Below are 19,216 nucleotides of genomic sequence, written 5' to 3'. Positions count from 1 at the left end.
TTCCCCCTCTGGAGCCTCAAGTTATGTGTGATTGTTTCCATATTGACTAAAATGTTGGCACAGTGAGATTAAACCAGTGTACAGTGATTCCTCTCTTCAGTGTTATGTGTGGTGTGTGTTGTTTTAAAATATCTCAATACTAGTTTTCATCTAAATTCTCACCAACTGTGAAAGTAAGGTGCGATCAGGTGCGATTCAGAACAGATGTCCTCTTAAGCTTACCTCTCTTTAGATCTTGTTTTCTAGTATACACATTTGCTTTTGCATGTATGTACTGTATAACTGGGAGTTTCCTCTTCAAGGTCAGCAGGCACAACAGGGATCACTGCTGAGCTCCAGATGGGACCCGTTGGATTCAGGCCTAGAGGCAGCAGTATCTGGTAAATACTGCACTGCCCTGTCCAAAAACAGCTCATTTTGACTGGCTAAAAGGCATCTAGACACAGTCACAAATTAGTGTTTTGCCTTGTGTTGGTGTGGATAGTGTAGGAGCAAATACATACAGTTAAAATGTTTTAATTTAGCATATATTGTGGTTCTTGTGGTTTTGGAAAACACCAAGAACTAAATGAAGAATATGCACACGTTGGCATGTTTTGCACGACTGTTTACAAGAGGGTACATGGACTCCTAGCTGAGACGAGGTGTCAGGTTAACAGCCAGAGAGGCTTATTTATAGCTGAAGATTCATACTGACGTCACACCAACACCGACACATGCACTCTCACCCTTTTTATTCACACTCGTGACCCAAACCTCTCTCTTCAAACACACTATGATTCATGCATTACCGCAACCAGTCCACACTGCAGAGATTCGATTACTCTGAAAAAAGAAAGTAAAATATCCTCCTCTGGATATTGCATCAATGTGTGACTGATTCAAACAAAAAATTGACTTCATGTAATAGTACAGCCAGGTACAAATGGACACAAATGATAAAAACTATAAACTACACTGTACAAAAATTAAATGCAACACTGCAACATTAGCTCTACGACTTCTTTAATGTACTCAATAGTTGCATCTGTCAAATTTGGTTGCAAACTTATTAAAATCCATGTTAGTGAGCACTTCTCCTTTTCTCCAAGATAATCTATATACCTGACAGGTGTGGCATATCAAGATGCTGATCAAACAGTATCATTACTACACAGGTGTTCCTTGAGAAGGTCAAAATTAAAGGCCACTCTACAATGTGCCGTTTGATCACACGACATAATGCCACACATGTCCCAAGTTTTGAGGGAGCGTGTCATTGGCATGCAAGTCAGTGTTCATTTCACTACTATAAGACATCTCCAATGTTTTTTCTGTGAATTTGGCAGTACATTCACTCAACCTCACAACTAAACGAGTTAGCTATGATGACTGCTGTCAGGTCAAGACCCTGGTGAAGACAATGAGCCTGCAGATGAGTTTCCCTGAAACAGATGCTGAGAGTTTGTGCAGAATACTTGACTTTGTGAACCACTTGTTGCATCAGCTGTTCGAGTGGCTGGTCTCAGACAATCTTGTAGGTGAAGACACTGGATGTAAAGGTCCTGAGTTCATGTAGCTACATGTGGTCTGCCGTTGTGAGGCCGGACGGATGTACTGCCAAACTCACAGAAATGGCATTGGAGACAGCTTATGGTAGTGCAATTAACATTCAGTTCAGGCATTGTGTTGTGGGATCAAGCTGCACATTTTAGAGAGGCACACACACCTGTGTAGTAATGATGTAATGAATAATGAAATCTATCTATTGAGTGCATGAAAAAAAGTCTTAGATCTTAGATTAAATTTTTGTTCATTATATTTAGCACTTTTAAAGTACAACATTTCAAGAGTGTACCTCAGTTGATTGTGGGCTAATTCTACTGTGATTTTTAAAACCTCGATTGAAGAAAAATCAACAAACCATGTGACAATAAACTTATTGAAAACATTGTAGCGCAGTTAAAGTATTACACACTGTCCTTTGCCTTTAGCTGGTTCAGTTGAACTATCGTCTTGCTTCTCTGGATGAACCTCTGTTTCGGCCATTTCTGATGACTTAATACCTACTTCCTCTGGTTCAGTTTGTTTTGTAGCTGCTTCAGTCTCACTTGTTTTCTCTTCTTCTACCATTTTAACGTCTTTCTCCTCAGCTGCAGTGGGTTCTGTGTTTTCAACAGCTATTTCATTATCCGCTACACTCTCAGTTTGTGGGGATTCCACTTCAGCCAAGGCATTTTCCAATAGTGCAACACTGGAAAGCTGCATCGTTTCCTCTCCATCTCCCTCGTCTGCAGTCTCTGCCGGTGATGCAGTTTCTTTCTCCTCTTCCCTCTGCTCCTTTCCACCAGCCTCTTCTTTTTCCTGCATAATGACCTCAACCGGAGTCAGTGGTGTTAGGTCCAGACATGCCTTAAGAGGAGAAGTTGCCTTTCTCCGCGGGGGAGCTACTGGCTTTTCGATTTCTGAATCTCGTCTCCACAGTTTCTGATCTGTACTGACATCTTTCTCGTCCAGAGATTCAGGATGATCATCCATACTTCCCCAGTCTGGTTCCCCTGAGAGAATCTCAAAGCTTGATACGCTCAGTGGATCGACTGGGATTTTAGCCTCTTTTTCTACCTTTATGGTGACATTTTTGTTTGTCTTGTCTTTACTCTTTGTAGTTGATTGGGTTTCATCCTCTTCCAGTGATCGAGTGAAAGGTTCTACATCACATGGAGAAGAATTGCCACTGGACCTGAAGAAGTCTGTGATTTCCTCTTCTGAATTTGGCATCTCACCTTTTTCATGCTTGGTCAGCAACTCGACAAGATCATACAAACCTTGGGATAATACCCGAGGACCTTCTTCTGGGCATTTCCCTTTATCAGATGGCTCCACTTCCAACGCAGGAGTCTCATCTATAAGGACGTATTTCTCTAGATATCCCCTGGCCTCTCTGTCAGAATGCCTGCTGTGAAAAGACTTCTCAGACGTCATACTTTCTGTGTCCTCTTCTTTTTTCCGACTGCCGATCGCTTCCTCATACAGGTCTGTGTAAAGGAAAGCCATGGCTTTGGGCTCCTCCAGCAAAATTTGATCAATAATTTTGGGAGGTCCTTCTGGTAGAAAGATTGGAGTCAGGATGTCCTCTTGGCTTCCAAACAAAGTCGATCCGCTCGGTTTTGAAGGGTGCTTCGGGAGCGCGCCATGTTCATCCTCTTTGTCTAGACTTTTAATGACATAGTTGTCTGTACCAGCGTAGAAGACCTCATCTAGAAGCTCACTGGTGATTTCTTCTAGGCTGACTGTGTCTGACTTGTCAGTATCCACAGTTGTTGTGGTGGTGTTGTCTTTCAACTGCACAGGTTTCTTGGCGTCTTGGATCTGAGTTGCAACCTCTGCCTCTTGCTCCACCTGTCCCTGTGCGATCACAGCAGGACTTCCTGGAGCTTGAGCATCAATCAAGGTGAATGCCTCAAAGTAGTCCACATTGCCAGCAGCTCCTCTGCCTGGAGGTCTGGCCACTGGAGCCCCTGGTGGATCCATTATATTTGTACCTACAAAAGACGAGGGCACGACCTGGTCACCTCTTGCTGCATCTGATCCTGCAACCTCCATCTCAATATCATGAGTGTCTACACTGGCTTTAGGAACAAGGCTGTCTTCCAGATAGGAAAGATTGTCCACCATTTCTTTGCTCTCCTCTTCATCCACAGTATCCAGTTTCGGAGGAACAACAATGTTAAGGATTTCAGAGCCCTCGCACACTAAACTGAACAGTTTTTTATCTACCGGAGGATCACTTGCTTCATCTTCATTTCCTTCTTCAGTTTTCACATTTGGCTGTGACACCTCTACCAACTCTGGCCTTCCTGAGATGTTCTCATAACTTTCTGTAAGGACTTCTCGCTGTTTGTCCATCTTGCTCTTCTGATTTACCCTCTCCTTAGGTTTCTTCCGTCTTGAAATCAGCTCCTCATCCATGACAAAGATTATCTTTCCAGCTGGAACAGACCCAGGTGTTGCAGGTCGCGCTGCAACCAAAGAGCTGAGATCCACAGCGGGGTTTCCAACTTCAGATGCCCATGGCGTGGTGCAGCGGCTAGGGGTCGTCTCCCATGCGATCCCACTGTCCTCGCCTTGCATAGTTACCATGGAGAAGGAGGAGTCCATCATTAGGCACTGCATCTTAGGCCGGACATTGTCATCGTGGACAGCCTCGCGTAGACTAAAGGCAGAGAAACAATATGGCTTTGAGATAAACAAACAAAGTTTATGTTGATGTCTGTCCCATGGCTTTTTCATTGTCCTCATGCAAGAACAGTTTTATATACTTATTCTTACTCATACACTTCCTTCACACCCTGGACACAACATGTTCCGATTCTCCCCCCAGGTTTTAATTTTTTCTTTTTACTTACTGACTGAACGTCAAGGTCTTGGCAAATGTTTCTATAACTTTTGTCATACTCTACAAGCTAAATAACAAGCACCTTTCTTTACCCTCTATATAATGTAATACAGTTCAGCAGAACTACAAACTACATCCTCTAAAATAAAAATAAAGTTTAATCAACACCTCGCTAACACATTTTTAACCTTCATGAAGGGAGAACTTATTGTTTTATTTGACTGCATTAGTCATAGCAAGGTGTACCTAATAAACTGGCAACTGAGTGGATATACATGCACTCAAACACTCAGCCAATCACACACACAGGTTTATGGCACTACTGGAATTTCATACCATTTCATACGGCAATGGATCCAATTTCTTTCTGTGAAATAAACTTTTCCCTCTGAGCAACTTGCGATTGTCAAAAATGAAACTATAAAGCAAACCTTTACAGAAAACTTTGACTCCTAGCTGCAACGATATACGCAGAGCACAACATTAAAAATTACTGATCTATACCTGTTTCTGAGGTCCTCCACCTCATCACTGGCCTCTGGGTTTTGTTCAGTGATATCTTCAGTTGTCAGCGCAGTCATCTCAGCGTCCACATCTGACCTTGACACATCTTCTGTCAGAGTATCCATTGTTGTTATATCCTGATGAATTTGCTTGCGCCTCTCACCACAACTCAGCGCTGCTCTGTTGATCACATTTTAAGCCAAGCGTGCTCCAGTCGAGTCTTCATGCTCAGCAGTTATCTTGAAATAGAAAACTGGTCTTCCAGTGTTTCATCTGAAGCATTTGCAACATGTCGGGAGGTTAAGCTGTCATCTGTTCACACTGGCTGAACCCTTGCATTTGGCATATACAATAAATAGGTTTATCTGGGTTAATTAGTTGTAGCCGGGACTAATTTGAAGTGTAGAAAAGTAAGTGCCTTGGTTTTTCTTTTCCTGCCAGATCTAAATATAATATTTAGAGGATATCCAATGTCATGAGTCTGTCTATAAGACTGTCAAGCAGGTTGGAAGTGTTCAGTTTGGTTTTTAGTTGTACACAGCCAATAAGGGATCGAACAAATCCCATATTAAGCTTTAGCAGTTGACTGTGAACTGATTAGGAAAGCAAAATGCATAAATAAATAAAATAAATAACACACTTCAACAGCCCCCCAACACACTTCAATGGGCTTATGTGCTAATTTAATGTTAAACAGAAATGAGCATAACATATTTAAAAATCCTCTTTTCTCAACTCTTGATCCACACCTCTATGAAAATGTCGACCCCACACCTGTTTATGTCTGTCTCACAGCACGACAGGGATACTACATGGGAAATCAAAGACTGGAGGAGTTGGGGAGGGTTTTAGTTATAGTCAACAGGTTGTTTCTGGGCAAACACTGTCCTCATGTGTAAACTAGTCTGGCACACCTTCTGTGAATCATATACTTGCCCAACAGATCTGATAAATCTAGGCTAAACATGCAATTTCTGCTACCACTGTTTTTGCATATTCAGCTCATCTAATAAACTAACGCTGAACATTATCATTCATTAATACCAGTGGTGAAAGAAATACTTAAGTGTTTTACTTGAGTAAAAGTAGAAATACTACAGTGTAAATACTGTGTTCAAAGTAAAAAGTCCTGCATTCAAAATCTTACTTACTAAAAGTACAAAAGTAACAGCATTAACATATATTTAAAATACCAAGAGTAAAAGTCCTCATTGTGCAGAATGGCCCATTTCAGAATAATGCAAGTTATATTATTGGATTATAATAATTGGTGCGTTAATGTGTTCATTAGTTTAATGTTGCAGCTGGTAAAGGTGGAGTTCATTTTAATTACTTTATATACAGTTGGTTGGTTTATTCTATAATAACGTGATCATTTACTTGTTGATTATTATTTGTTTTAATAATCAAAATATGCAAAGTAACTTAAGTTATCAAACAAATGTTGTGGTGTTTTAATGTAGTAGAGTAAAAGTACTAAGTAGCATAAATAGAAATACAGAAATAAATTACAAGTACCTGTTCCTCAAAACTGAACTTCAGTACAATACTTAGCTACTTAGATACTTAGTTACTGATCAATTGTTTGGTCTTCCTCACAATAACATTGGAAAAAATGTCCATCCCAGTTTCTCAGATTTCACTTTTATCGAAGTGATAAAAGTATCTGTGCACCACTTATATCAATAACCGTCCACAAGGTGGCAATCATCAGTAGCACATAGTATGTTTCTATATGTTCAACTATAATGTATTACTATCTTACGTTATAGTAAATTGCACATTACTGGGTTTTGGACGGTTTGGGAAAAACAAAGACATCTGACGACGTCTCCTTGTGCTCTAGGATATTGTGTTAAGTGGTACTTTTCATTATTTCTAATCTTTTATAGACCAAATGAATCAGTCTTTAACAAAAATAATCACAACTTTTAGCCCGTGTAAAAAATGTGAAGGTACATCCGGTCGTGCGGGATGGGAGTGCCATTTTGTGAGGGGGCGGTGCTGATATCTCTCTGACCAAAGTGTATGCACTCAGTCAAAAAGTGAGACAGTTCACCATGTCCGGGTATGTGAGTGGAGGCAGTGCATCAGCGTCTGCAATTTAGTCTTGGGCTACCAAGTCACAACACCCCTTAACTGTTGGATCGCTGTTAACTAAAGCCTCAAGTGGCTTTTATAAAATGGTTACTACATATACCTGGCAACGTCTCACAGCAACAAACTATAATTACTGCCTCATGTTCGCACATTCTCTGCCAACCAGTCATATTGCAGTTTACTTCCATGTCTGTCCTGACACATACATGTAGTGAAGAACTTAAAGGAATCTGTTAAGTGTTAAGTGTATTTTTTGGCAAAACATGGATGTTTCACACACATCGTCCAGCCCAGCAGCACAGATCTATATAGTCAGCAGTTTCACCATGGACACCCAAGATTGCTGTCACCAATTCAGTATCTGACCAAATGTTTCCCCTTCTATTATACATTTTGACATTGAATTCATTGCCAGAAAAGTGTTTTGCAGAACATTTTGATGTCACAGTGAAGCTGACCTTTGACCTTTTGGATATAAAATGTCATCACTTCATTTTATCCTGTAAGATATTTCTGTCAAATTTTGTCAAATGTATGTATGAATTCTTGAGTTATGGCCAAAAACATGTTTTGTGAGGTCACAGTGACCTTGAACATTGACCTTTGAACACTAAATTCTAATCAGTTCATTGCTGAGTCCAAGTGGACGTTTGTGACAAATTTGAGGAAACTCCCTCTAGACCTTCTCAAGATATCATGTTCACAAAAATGAGATGGATGCAAGGTCACAGTGACCTTGACCTTTGACTACCAAAATCTAATCAGTTCATCATTGAGTCCAAGTGAACATTTGTGCCAAATCTTAAGAAATTCCCTCAAGGTGGAGATGGACGGACAGACAACCCCAAAACATAATGCCTCCAGACACGGCTGTAACTGCTGTGACACCAACTCAATATGTGACCAAACGTCTCCCCTTCTGTTCCTGAGTTATGACATTGAGTAATGGCCAGAAAAGTGTTTTTGAATATAAAATGTCATCACATCACACAACTTTTTATCTCATTAGACATTTATGTGAAATTTTGCCGTAATTACCATATGAAATTTGAAGCTATGGCCAAAAAGGTTTTGTGAGGTCACTGTGACCTTAGACCACCGAAATCTAATCAGTTCATGGTTAAGTCCAAGAGAATGTGGCAAATTTAATTTCTCAATGTATTGAGATAGTTTGTTTGCAAGAATGGGACAGATGGAGAACCCAAAAACGTAATGCTGGTATTTTTACCTCTGACTATCCTCATCCTGGTGGATGACAAATTATTTGGGCTTCAGTTGGCGGTTGCCCTTTTTAGCTCTGCGTCCCATTTCACAATAGGCGACTAATTGTCTCAGTAATACTGAAACTGTAATGCGGTCACAGCTGTACATAATCTAATGTAGTTATAAGCAAATATGTTAATTAATGCATTTGTCAAAAGATAAAACTCCTTACTTTGCAGTATATTGTTATAGATTGAGCCTAACCAACTTTACTTTTTGTAATATAAGTATATTTTGATGCCAATATTTTTTTGTATTTTTACTGAATCTTTTAAAGCAGGATCTTTATTTGAAAGTAGAGTATTCTGAGTATTTTTACACTGTAGTATTGCTACTTTTAATTTTAAAATCTCTGAATACTTCTTCTACCACTGGAAGCCAATGTGCAACATGATCAGAGTGCTAACTGTGAAAGAACGACACGACTGCATGATTTTCATTTGGTTTTGTTTTACTATAAACTCAAAATTACAATTTGTGTTTTGAAGCATGTGGTATAATCAACATTTAAAAGTCTTATTCAAATGTTTTTTTTCCCTTTCAAGCTGTAATACTCATCATGATAAAGTCACCGCTAAAATCATTCAAGTCTCCCAAATGTACCCGAACCAACAACAAGCCCTTAAATAGTGTTCTTCAGGTGTATATACTATTCCTCTTAGCATTGCTGAATTTTTGGCAATAGTAAATCCCACAAAAAATAAAGTACCACTAGTCAGCTACCGTTGATGCATCTCTGTACCAAAGGCAACATCAGCAAAAATTCAAATCTGTACAGGAAAACGTTATTTGGCAAAAGAAAAGATTCTCTGCAAATCCAACCTGCCATCGCCTTCTTTATATTCTCATTTCCTTTTTCATAAATAGTTCAAAAATATTGCCAGTTTTTCAAAAAGGAAAGAAAACTACCTCGACAGCCATGTACCAGACAATAAAAAAAGATTAAGTGAAAACAAGATGTAAATAAAGATCTTTGCTTTTGTACAACTTTCATCATCATTTTCAGTCACGGTTAAGTAATAAATTAACAGACAAAAAGGATTCAATCATTGCACTTCAAGTCGCAACAGAAACAAGAGGAGAAAGAAAGATTCACTCATACACACAAACTCCAGTTTTACAAGTGCACTATGAATTTGTTATATTCTTTTAAAAAAAGTGTATAGAAAGAAAGTGAATAAAATCTCGCCTGTGGACTAAACATATTCAAGAGAGGAGTAAAATTACCTGAAAGTGAGAGTGGAAAGTGTTTATTTACCCTCTGATGCTCCCTTTTTTGTATTGCTCATATATTGTATAAGAATATAAGACAAAGTCCTCTCTGGCCTTTTGTTTTTTTGGCAGTCCCTCGGTGGATTTCAATCACAGGAGGAACGTTTGTCTCTTTATGACATTCGAAAGCGACCCGACACCCTCCAGAGTTCAAATAACTAAAAATTAATCAGAGTGTAGGAAAAGCTCGAGTCCTTCTCATCTGACTCCAAGTGTTCATTTGGCTGACGATGAATTAAAGAAGATGGGAGAGAAAAATCACCCGCTCCAGGTGACTGCAGAATGCACCAAAGCGAAGCTCGAGAAAAGAAAAACGCAGCTTGTCTTTTATTAATTAAAGTCTGCGTGATTGCTGGAGCAAAAACAAAAAATTTCCTCACAAACGGAATGATTTTCAAGAAACAAACCAAAAAAAATCTGATTCATTCAGAGTTTCTCGTGTAGTTAAGAAAGTCAAGAATATTCCAGAGTGGAGCGGAGGAAAGGCATGGTCCAAGCAAAGCCTCTTTCACTTAGCTTGTTTGTAAACGTGTACTGTAGCAAAAAATGTGTGTACCGTTAATGCATAAAGTTGTGTGTAAACCTTTACACGTATACATGTGGGAAATTAATTTCAAGTTACATGTCGGTGATGATGTGCCAACATGCAGGTGGTTTCTCCTCTGAGCGCTGGCTGTGGTGTTGGTGGTGCTGTTGGTGACGGTGAATTCGCCTCTTTAGCTGCCCTCGATGAGCTTACCCAGCGTGTCTCGCAGCTCTGTCAGCTCGAAAATCTTGCCGTCCAGCAGCTCCAGCAGCGAGCGCAGGCTCTTGCGGAAGGCTTCCCTCTCCTGCTGGTTGCTCTCTAGACGCTGCTCCAGATCGCTCAGCTGGGCCTCCAATGTCTGGTTCCTCGACTCCGTGTCCTGAAGACAAACAAGATCATCAGTTTATTTAAACAGTGGTTCTCAAACTCTTAAACCATCCAAAGTTTTGATCAACTTTTTTTTTTTCACATTTTCACAGTCGTGTAAAATGTGTGGAAACAATGCACTGAAACAATTCTGATAGCTCTAATCACTCCTCCTGTTTATACTCACCATTAAAAACTCAAACTAACAGATCTCTTCCTGATGTGCTTTTAGTGTAAATGATGAGGGACAAAATCCACAGCCCCAGTTTTGTTCAAAAATATATTAAAATAACATTTACCTAAAGCCGATATGAGGCGTCAGCAGTCTGAATTAGACAAGTCCTCCAAAGGTATATGTTTATAGCACAAAATTCCCTCTTTTTGTAACTGTCATTCCACTGCAGCTCAATAGGGAAATGCTGTATGAAGGAAATTTTATACTGAAAAAGAGTAACTGTGGAAGCTGCACCAGCAAACTGAAATGCATACTACTGCAATAAATGGTTAAAACAATGAGGTAAGCGTCCTGTCTGAACATAAACTCTAAACTAAGGCACGTCTGATTTTTTTTAGCGGGAAATGCTGCATTCATGCCATGTTGGCAGGAAGATATGACAACTATCGCCCCTACTAATACTGGATTTTTCCAATGTTGATATAGAGTGTTAAAATGACCATTTCTATATCCATTTCTCACCACCTTTTGACGTTGAAGAAAACTTTGTTTTTCTCACGTTTATTCTGGTGAATAAAAAATCCAGAAATAGAGGTCTGTGTTAAACAACAGAAAAACTATATCAAAACATCTGTTAAACTCTCACTCAACTCACGCAGTTTATTCCAAGTCTCATTTATCCAGTCATATGCTCGGTACTTCCCAAACAGACAGCTCTTTCCCTCTGGGAATTGACCTGAAAGTGAAACTTATCTATGCTCTCTTCAAAACCAGACTGTAATTTCACCTTGCTGTACATGGGAGCTGCTGGTCTACCACTGCCTTAATCAGAAGTTTGTTTGTGTAATTGTATGACTTTGGTGAAGCCAAACTAATTTTTTAAAACACCGAAGTCACACAATAGCCAAGACAAACTAACTGATCAAGGCAGGAGTAGACCAGCAGCTCCTGTGTTCAGCAAGATAAAAATAATGCTTTTGTCAATGGGGTCTGGCTCTGAGGAAAGCATAGGTAAGTTCCACTTTTACTTCAGTTCACCATCGGAAAAGGCTCTCTGTTTGGGAAGTACTGAGCATATGACTGGCTAATACTGCACAAGTTGTGCGAGAGCTTGTAAATGGACACTTTGATATAGTTTTGCTGTTGGTGAACATGGACCCCTATGACTTCAATTCATTCGGAATTTTCTCTGTTCTTGGATTCTTCTTTCAATGTGGAGGCATGCATGAAAATCAAAGTTTTCTTCACAAAATCACCATAGCATGGGGTGAGTGACTGATATAAAAACAGTCATTTGGGAAGTGAAGCATTCCTTTAAAGAACTGTAATAAATACACTGTTTCTGAATAAACTAAAGCTTGCTTTTGCATTTCTGTACTGAAATGTCTTGTTACTTGGGCGACACACGTGAAAATTCTGATAAATGTACAATACACTAATATCGCCCATCATATCAATGTCACTCTGGTGAAATCTTTTTGTCGTTACTACTTGTGGGATGGTTAGCTCTTCTGCTGGGAAACTGGGAAATATTGAAGCTATCAAAAATCCACCTTATTTGGAGTCTGAGTTTAATTTGCAGTTAATTTACAGTCTGTGGAATCTGACCTGAATCAGCTGCAGGTGTTACTGTGCGTACACCTGCATTACTCACTTGTAGTTTCTGTGTAAGGGAGTCTTTTTGAGACTGAAACTCGTTGGCACTCTCCACTTCTGCTTTGAGTCTCTCCAACTCCTAGAAATAAAGAGAGTAAATATTGAAGATGTGTAATACTGCTCAGTACACAAACACATCTACCTAAACACTCCTCCACATACCTCCTCCTTGGCTTTCAGAGCCGACTCCAGCTCTTCTATCGTTTGGTTGAGTTCTGTCTTTTGGGATTTGATCACTGTTGTTTGGCCACTCACACACTCCAGCTCTGTCACCTGGAATACAAACCAAAAAAATCCTCACAACATGGTCAAAATTTATTTTCAGTAAATCAGATCATTTTATTTGAGCAGTGATACCCGTTTGTGTAGCCTCTCAGCTTCTTCCTGATAGGCTGCCAGCTGTTGTTTCCACTGTTTGACATTGGCCGTGGACTCGAGCAGAGCCGCCGTCAGCTTGGCGTTGTTGCCCTTAAGTGCCGCCAGCTCTGCCTCCCAGTGCTTATTGATGCTGGATGAACTGGGATGTGAGGAAGAGACAAGACTATCAGAAAAGCTGAAACCAACCAAAGTCCCTTAACATTTAATAGAACAATGTGCAAAGCATTTTAGAAAACTTTAATTTCTACGTGGTTATAACTTTTTAAAAAGTTTTTCTGCTGCATTAATATCCCCTAAAGCACAGCTGACAAAACTATCTCCACTCATTTAGTGGTTTATAATTAATAGGAAGCATGCGTAGTGTTTTAATGTAATGCTTTAATGCTGTCCAGAGGCCCGGGGACCAGATTAATAATGAATGAATGAATCGACATGAGCTGCAGCGCTCTTTGCTGCACTGTGCCAATTTCATTTTAAATCAGCACTCAAGAGAGTCGCGAGCAGACAAGTAACTCTCTCATTTACACTCCTGAATGTGATCATTTCACAATATGGAGGTGTCAACAATTAAAATGTTATTTAAAGGGGACCTGTTATGCTTGTTTTCTGATTCATACTTGCATTCTTGGTTTTTACCTGAAAATGTGTACATGCTGTAATGTTCAGAAAACACTTCCTTCGTACTGTCTGTACTGGAACACTTGTATTCACCGTCTGTCTGAAACACTCTGTTGTAGTGCCCGTCTTTTTAAGCCCCCCTCCTAAATGTACAGTGGAAATTTCTACTGTGAAATACCACCAATGAAAGCCTCTAAAAACACCAAATCATCATATGATCCAAAATCATGGTAAAATTGTCAATCACCAGGAAAAATGTTGGCATTCTAAGTTTCAGTAAACTCTAACGGTGTCAGCTTTTCCGTTGGATGGAGATCCTGATTAGAGCGACAGCCTTCTGGCTCCTCCATTTATTTCAATGGGGACAGCAGGACCCCAAGACTCTACTTATGCCTGGCCTTCCGCCCGCCAGCATGCCTCTCACTATTATGTTTAGTGGTATTGTCAAGATGTAGATTTGTATTTTGTTGAAACTGTTTTGAGGCACTAGTGTAGCTATTTTGGGATCTGGGCCAGGTTTAAGTTTTTCAAAACATAGCATATCTTGATTTGTTAGAGACACTAGTTGCAAGGTTACTGTTTAATTTGTGTTTTTGTTTTCACCAATTCAGGATAGTTAGAAAACATCACCAAAATGTCTGATTTATATTGTTTCACCTTCCCTTTATGAGCTGGGTCATAACACCAACACCAACAGGTCACTACAAAATACTCATGCTTGGTGGCTAAAAAGCTGCTGGAAACACAGCAATGACACACTAAAACACAACCAGTTTTATTGTTTGTTGGCCTTGAGCAGTGGTCTGCAGCTATGGCAGCCGTCTCAGCTACATGTCACGTCAGCCTATCCCAGCTGACATCAGACGAGAGGCTCAAATTGTGAAAGACTGGTTCAGGGAGCATGAGATATCATTTTCACACATGGATTGGCCACCACAGAGTCCAGACCTTAACCCCATTGAGAATCTTTGGGATGTGCTGGAGAAGGCTTTGCGCAGCGGTCAGACTCTACCATCATCAATGCAAGATCTTGGTGAAAAATTAATGCAACACTGGATGGAAATAAATCTTGTGACATTGCAGAAGCTCATCGAAACAATGCCACAGCGAATGCGTGCCGTAATCAAAGCTAAAGGCGGTCCAACGAAATATTAGAGTGTATGACCTTTTTTTTTGGTGGTAACTTTTTTTTTGGCCAGGCAGTGTATATACAGTACAGGCCAAAAGTTTGGACACACCTTCTCATTCAATGCGTTTTCTTTATTTTCATGACTATTTACATTGTAGATTCTCACTGAAGGCATCAAAACTATGAATGAACACATGTGGAGTTATGTACTTAACAAAAAAAGGTGAAATAACTGAAAACATGTTTTATATTCTAGTTTCTTCAAAATAGCCACCCTTTGCTCTGATTACTGCTTTGCACACTCTTGGCATTCTCTCCATGAGCTTCAAGAGGTAGTCACCTGAAATGGTTTTCCAACAGTCTTGAAGGAGTTCCCAGAGGTGTTTAGCACTTGTTGGCCCCTTTGCCTTCACTCTGCGGTCCAGCTCACCCCAAACCATCTCGATTGGGTTCAGGTCCGGTGACTGTGGAGGCCAGGTCATCTGCCGCAGCACTCCATCACTCTCCTTCTTGGTCAAATAGCCCTTACACAGCCTGGAGGTGTGTTTGGGGTCATTGTCCTGTTGAAAAATAAATGATCGTCAACTAAACGCAGCGGATGGGATGGCATGTCGCTGCAGGATGCTGTGGTAGCCATGCTGGTTCAGTGTGCCTTCAATTTTGAATAAATCCCCAACAGTGTCACCAGCAAAACACCCCACACCATCACACCTCCTCCTCCATGCTTCACAGTGGGAACCAGGCATGTGGAATCCATCCGTTCACCTTTTCTCTCGTCTCACAAAGACACGGCGGTTGGAACCAAAGATCTCAAATTTGGACTCATCAGACCAAAGCACAGATTTCCACTGGTCTAATGTCCATTCCTTGTGTTTCTTGGCCCAAACAAATCTCTTCTGCTTGTTGCCTCTCCTTAGCAGTGGTTTCCTAGCAGCTATTTGACCATGAAGGCCTGATTCGCAGTCTCCTCTTAACAGTTGTTCTAGAGATGGGTCTGCTGCTAGAACTCTGTGTGGCATTCATCTGGTCTCTGATCTGAGCTGCTGTTAACTTGCGATTTCTGAGGCTGGTGACTCGGATGAACTTATCCTCAGAAGCAGAGGTGACTCTTGGTCTTCCTTTCCTGGGTCGGTCCTCATGTGTGCCAGTTTCGTTGTAGCGCTTGATGGTTTTTGCAACTCCACTTGGGGACACATTTAAAGTTTTTGCAATTTTCCGGACTGACTGACCTTCATTTCTTGAAGTGATGATGGCCACTTGTTTTTCTTTAGTTAGCTGATTGGTTCTTGCCATAATATGAATTTTAACAGTTGTCCAATAGGGCTGTCGGCTGTGTATTAACCTGACTTCTGCACAACACAACTGATGGTCCCAACCCCATTGATAAAGCAAGAAATTCCACTAATTAACCCTGATAAGGCACACCTGTGAAGTGGAAACCATTTCAGGTGACTACCTCTTGAAGCTCATGGAGAGAATGCCAAGAGTGTGCAAAGCAGTAATCAGAGCAAAGGATGGCTATTTTGAAGAAACTAGAATATAAAACATGTTTTCAGTTATTTCACCTTTTTTTGTTAAGTACATAACTCCACATGTGTTCTTTCATAGTTTTGATGCCTTCAGTGAGAATCTACAATGTAAATAGTCATGAAAATAAAGAAAACGCATTGAATGAGAAGGTGTGTCCAAACTTTTGGCCTGTACTGTATATATATATATATATATATATATATATATATATAGACATATATGTATGAGAAAGACGATATTGGGTGATATTTGGTTGTCTTGCTTGTGGCTGGATCTGTTCTGTGTTAACCTGGCTCCCGTTTACCTGTGTGAGAAGGGCAGTGCATTCTGGGAAGGCTCTGCTCTAGGTTCAGTGTGCTGAGGTGTGTCTGGTGTGACTCTCTCATCATCTGTACCATTGATGCTCTCTGAGGTCAAGGGCGACTGCAGGTCACCTGGGGCCGACTCCTGTTCCAACACATTGGTGAAACATCATAAAAATATTATTAGAAAAAAAAAAGACTGAAGCAACAGGTCAACATTTTGGGAGAAGTTTATTTGCTTTCATGCCGAGAAGATACTAAATATGAAGCTACAGCCAGGAGAGAGTTAGCTTAGCTTAGCATAAATACTGGAAACGGGTATACAGATAGTCTGCCTCTGTCCAAAGGTAACAAAGTCCCCCTACTAGACTAAACCAAAAACTTATATCATGATCATGAGTCAACTTTAGAGGTGCTGGTAGGTGGATTTTGTTACCTTTGGATAGTGCCAGGCAAGCTGTTTACCCTTCTTTCCAATCTTAATGCTAACTTAAGCTAACTGGCTGCTGACTGTAGCTTCATATTTAATGCACAGGGAGCAGTATCAATCTTCTTATCTAACTCTTGGCAAGAAGACAAACATATTTCCTGAATGGCTGAACTATTCATATAAATGTGGATTAAGACACACAAACAAATCAAATATCAATAAAGAGTTAATGATTCCGTGCTCTCAAAAACTAACAGTATTTTCTGTTGAAATGGAGTTAGGGATGCTAAAAGCTTACAAACCCTTTTTGTGCCTGAGGTGCTGGTTGCTGGAGATCAGACATATTTCCATAAACATATTTCAGAACTATGTCTCCTTTTCATTTATCAATGTCTTATAATCATTGTCATTTGTGATCGGCACTGCTCAAACATCCCTAATTGTAGCAGACTGTCACTTTTTGAGAGCATGAAAGGAGAACTGGAGGGATATGTGGGATAAATTCACAGAGACGGGGTTCCTTTGGCTGTTAGTCTGACATAAGGATGATAGACAATGTTGTTAAAGACTGATAACCGGTTTCTGCTGAAAAAAAATGAGTAAAGTGATAAGACTTGGCTTTACTGATATGCAGAAATCCATCACTGTGCTCTCACTGTTTAGAGAATAATTCTTTTTTTTTTTTGCAAGACTGCTGCAAGGGAAACACCTGAGGAGAGTTTGCTTCATTAACTGGGGGGGTAAAAGTAGGGGGAAAAGGGCCATCGGGGGCAGGTAAAAAATTCTTTCCATTTCTTTTTTACCTTCTTTTTACCAGGTTTGTTGACTGACAACACATTCCTTTTTACAGCGCCACCCTGAGGGAGATTCATGGGGAGGTAAAACAAGCCACAAGGTGTTAGCTTAGTGGCTTTAATGTGAGCATAATGCTGAGTGAAACATAAAACAGCTTAGTACAGGATTGCATTAATTTCTCATCAATTTCTAATTCTTCTAGGTTGGCTTTGGTGTCGCATGGGGTTCGTTACCAACATTATTAACATATTTACATTACATTAACACTGATTCTCAACAGAAAACATACTCACACTGTAAAACACATTAAACAAGAATGACTGGGAGATTATAAGGAGATTAAAATGAAGAGTTTTGTGCTTTAAACTGTACAAAACACAGAAAGTAAAGGCTTAAAAATCTCATGAAGAAAACCTCCCTGTTGGCATCAGAGTGCAGAATTTGCTTTTAGCATCTAGACACTGGTCAGTCCCATGAATTTCTTTTCATGATCCTATACAGGTCATAATGTTGTGTTGAACCCTGTATTGCCATAGTTTGTTATGAGTTGAAGTTCATGCGCTTCTGCACAAATGTGAGACATCTGACTCTATTTTGATAGTTAACAGCAGTAAGTTCATACATTCTGACATTACTAATATGACACCCAGAATGTCTGTGCTTTTAACTTAAATTTAAGATAAATTTGCTTGTATGAGTGCTTCAACCCATCACACACAGGCCATTTCTCCCTACCTGTAGAGTAACTTTGTGTACTGTTGGTTTGCATTATCAATTCCACTACCTGCTAGTTCTTACTAGAAACTGTCATGTTAGCTAACTAGTGTCAACAGATGTCTATCAATGTGAGCTATGTGGTAAAACAGTTATGGTAATATGAGGATGAGTGCTGCATACAAATGTACCCCCAAAAAGTACTTGTTTCTAGCAGGTTGCTTTATTTCCCAACTCTAAAAACATCTACATCTATAAACTACCATGAGATTGCCATCCTTACAGGTATACTTTGCAGGATTTCATAAAACAAACAAAAACAAAAACAAAAAACCACCTTGTGGTTTTATGCCTCCGCGCACCGGTCAAGTTGCGCTTAAAGTTTACACCCATGTCTGTGAAAATGTAGGTGCTTCACATACATCTTTTCCCCCAGCAGCACAGAAGATCTATACAATCAGCACAGTTTCAAGGTGGACAATCAAGATTAGTGTCACAAATTCAGCATCTGACCAAATGTCTCCCCGTCTGTTCCTGAGTTATGACGTTTAGTAGTGGCCAGAAAAGTGTTTCTGCAGAACATTATGATGTCACAGTAAAGCTGACCTTTGACCTTTAGGACATAAATTTTCAACACTTTATCATTATATCAAATTGAACACGTGTGAAATTTTGTCATGAGTAGCATATGAATTCTGGAGTTATGGCCAAACATGTTTTGTGAGGTCAAAGTGACCTTGACCTTTGACCACCAAATTCTAATCGGTTCATTGTTGAGTTGAGAAATTCCCTCAAAGTGTTCTTGAGGCTCCAGAATCCGGAGACAGCACTGCATCAAACCTATGTAAAAGCAGCAACAGTAAGTTTTTGGAATATGATTTTTGATATTATAGTTTAATAGGTTAACTGAAGTCTGGCTGTTCAATACATTTGTTTTAAATTGCACTTGCTTCCTTTTTAATTTAAGTTCCTATTCTTACATAAGATTTTTTTGTTACAAGTATTTAAGTTCTCTATAATATCTTAATACAAGTAGGCGAACTTGGAAGTTACCTAAAATGCCCATCCCTAGTATCAATTCAT

The 19,216-nt window shown here is 39.8% G+C and overlaps 2 protein-coding genes across 2 annotated transcripts in view; both read right to left on the bottom strand.

The window, feature by feature from the left end:
• Positions 1-717: 717 nt before the first annotated feature.
• On the bottom strand, positions 718-5,273 carry si:ch1073-398f15.1 (cardiomyopathy-associated protein 5). Its single transcript, XM_049604935.1, has 2 exons — positions 4,880-5,273; positions 718-4,192 (listed from the first exon to the last, which is right to left on the bottom strand). Exons 1-2 carry the CDS (start codon positions 5,002-5,004, stop codon positions 1,942-1,944), a joined length of 2,376 nt encoding a protein of 791 aa, XP_049460892.1. The 5' UTR covers positions 5,005-5,273; the 3' UTR covers positions 718-1,941.
• Positions 5,274-8,727: 3,454 nt separating this feature from the next.
• LOC125906339 (homer protein homolog 1-like) overlaps positions 8,728-19,216 on the bottom strand; it is a 39,933-nt gene continuing 29,444 nt past the window's right edge. The window contains exons 5-9 of the mRNA XM_049604945.1: positions 16,197-16,339; positions 12,595-12,754; positions 12,400-12,510; positions 12,236-12,316; positions 8,728-10,419 (exon numbers count right to left, since the gene is read on the bottom strand). Of these exons, the coding sequence (XP_049460902.1) occupies positions 10,231-10,419; positions 12,236-12,316; positions 12,400-12,510; positions 12,595-12,754; positions 16,197-16,339 (684 nt within the window). The 3' untranslated portion in view covers positions 8,728-10,230. The remainder of the gene's footprint in view (positions 10,420-12,235; positions 12,317-12,399; positions 12,511-12,594; positions 12,755-16,196; positions 16,340-19,216) is intronic.

The sequence above is a fragment of the Epinephelus fuscoguttatus genome, linkage group LG18 (genome assembly GCF_011397635.1).
Source record: "Epinephelus fuscoguttatus linkage group LG18, E.fuscoguttatus.final_Chr_v1".
NCBI classification, from domain to species: domain Eukaryota; kingdom Metazoa; phylum Chordata; class Actinopteri; order Perciformes; family Serranidae; genus Epinephelus; species Epinephelus fuscoguttatus.
This window is presented reverse-complemented; position numbering and strand designations above follow the sequence as displayed.

Coding starts and splice junctions, on each gene's coding strand:
- si:ch1073-398f15.1 (XM_049604935.1), bottom strand. CDS start 5,004: ATGGATACTCTGACAGAAGATGTGTCAAGGTCAGATGTGGACGCTGAG. Junction 4,193..4,879: donor GTGGAGGACCTCAGAAACAG/GTATAGATCAGT, acceptor CTCTGCCTTTAG/TCTACGCGAGGCTGTCCACG.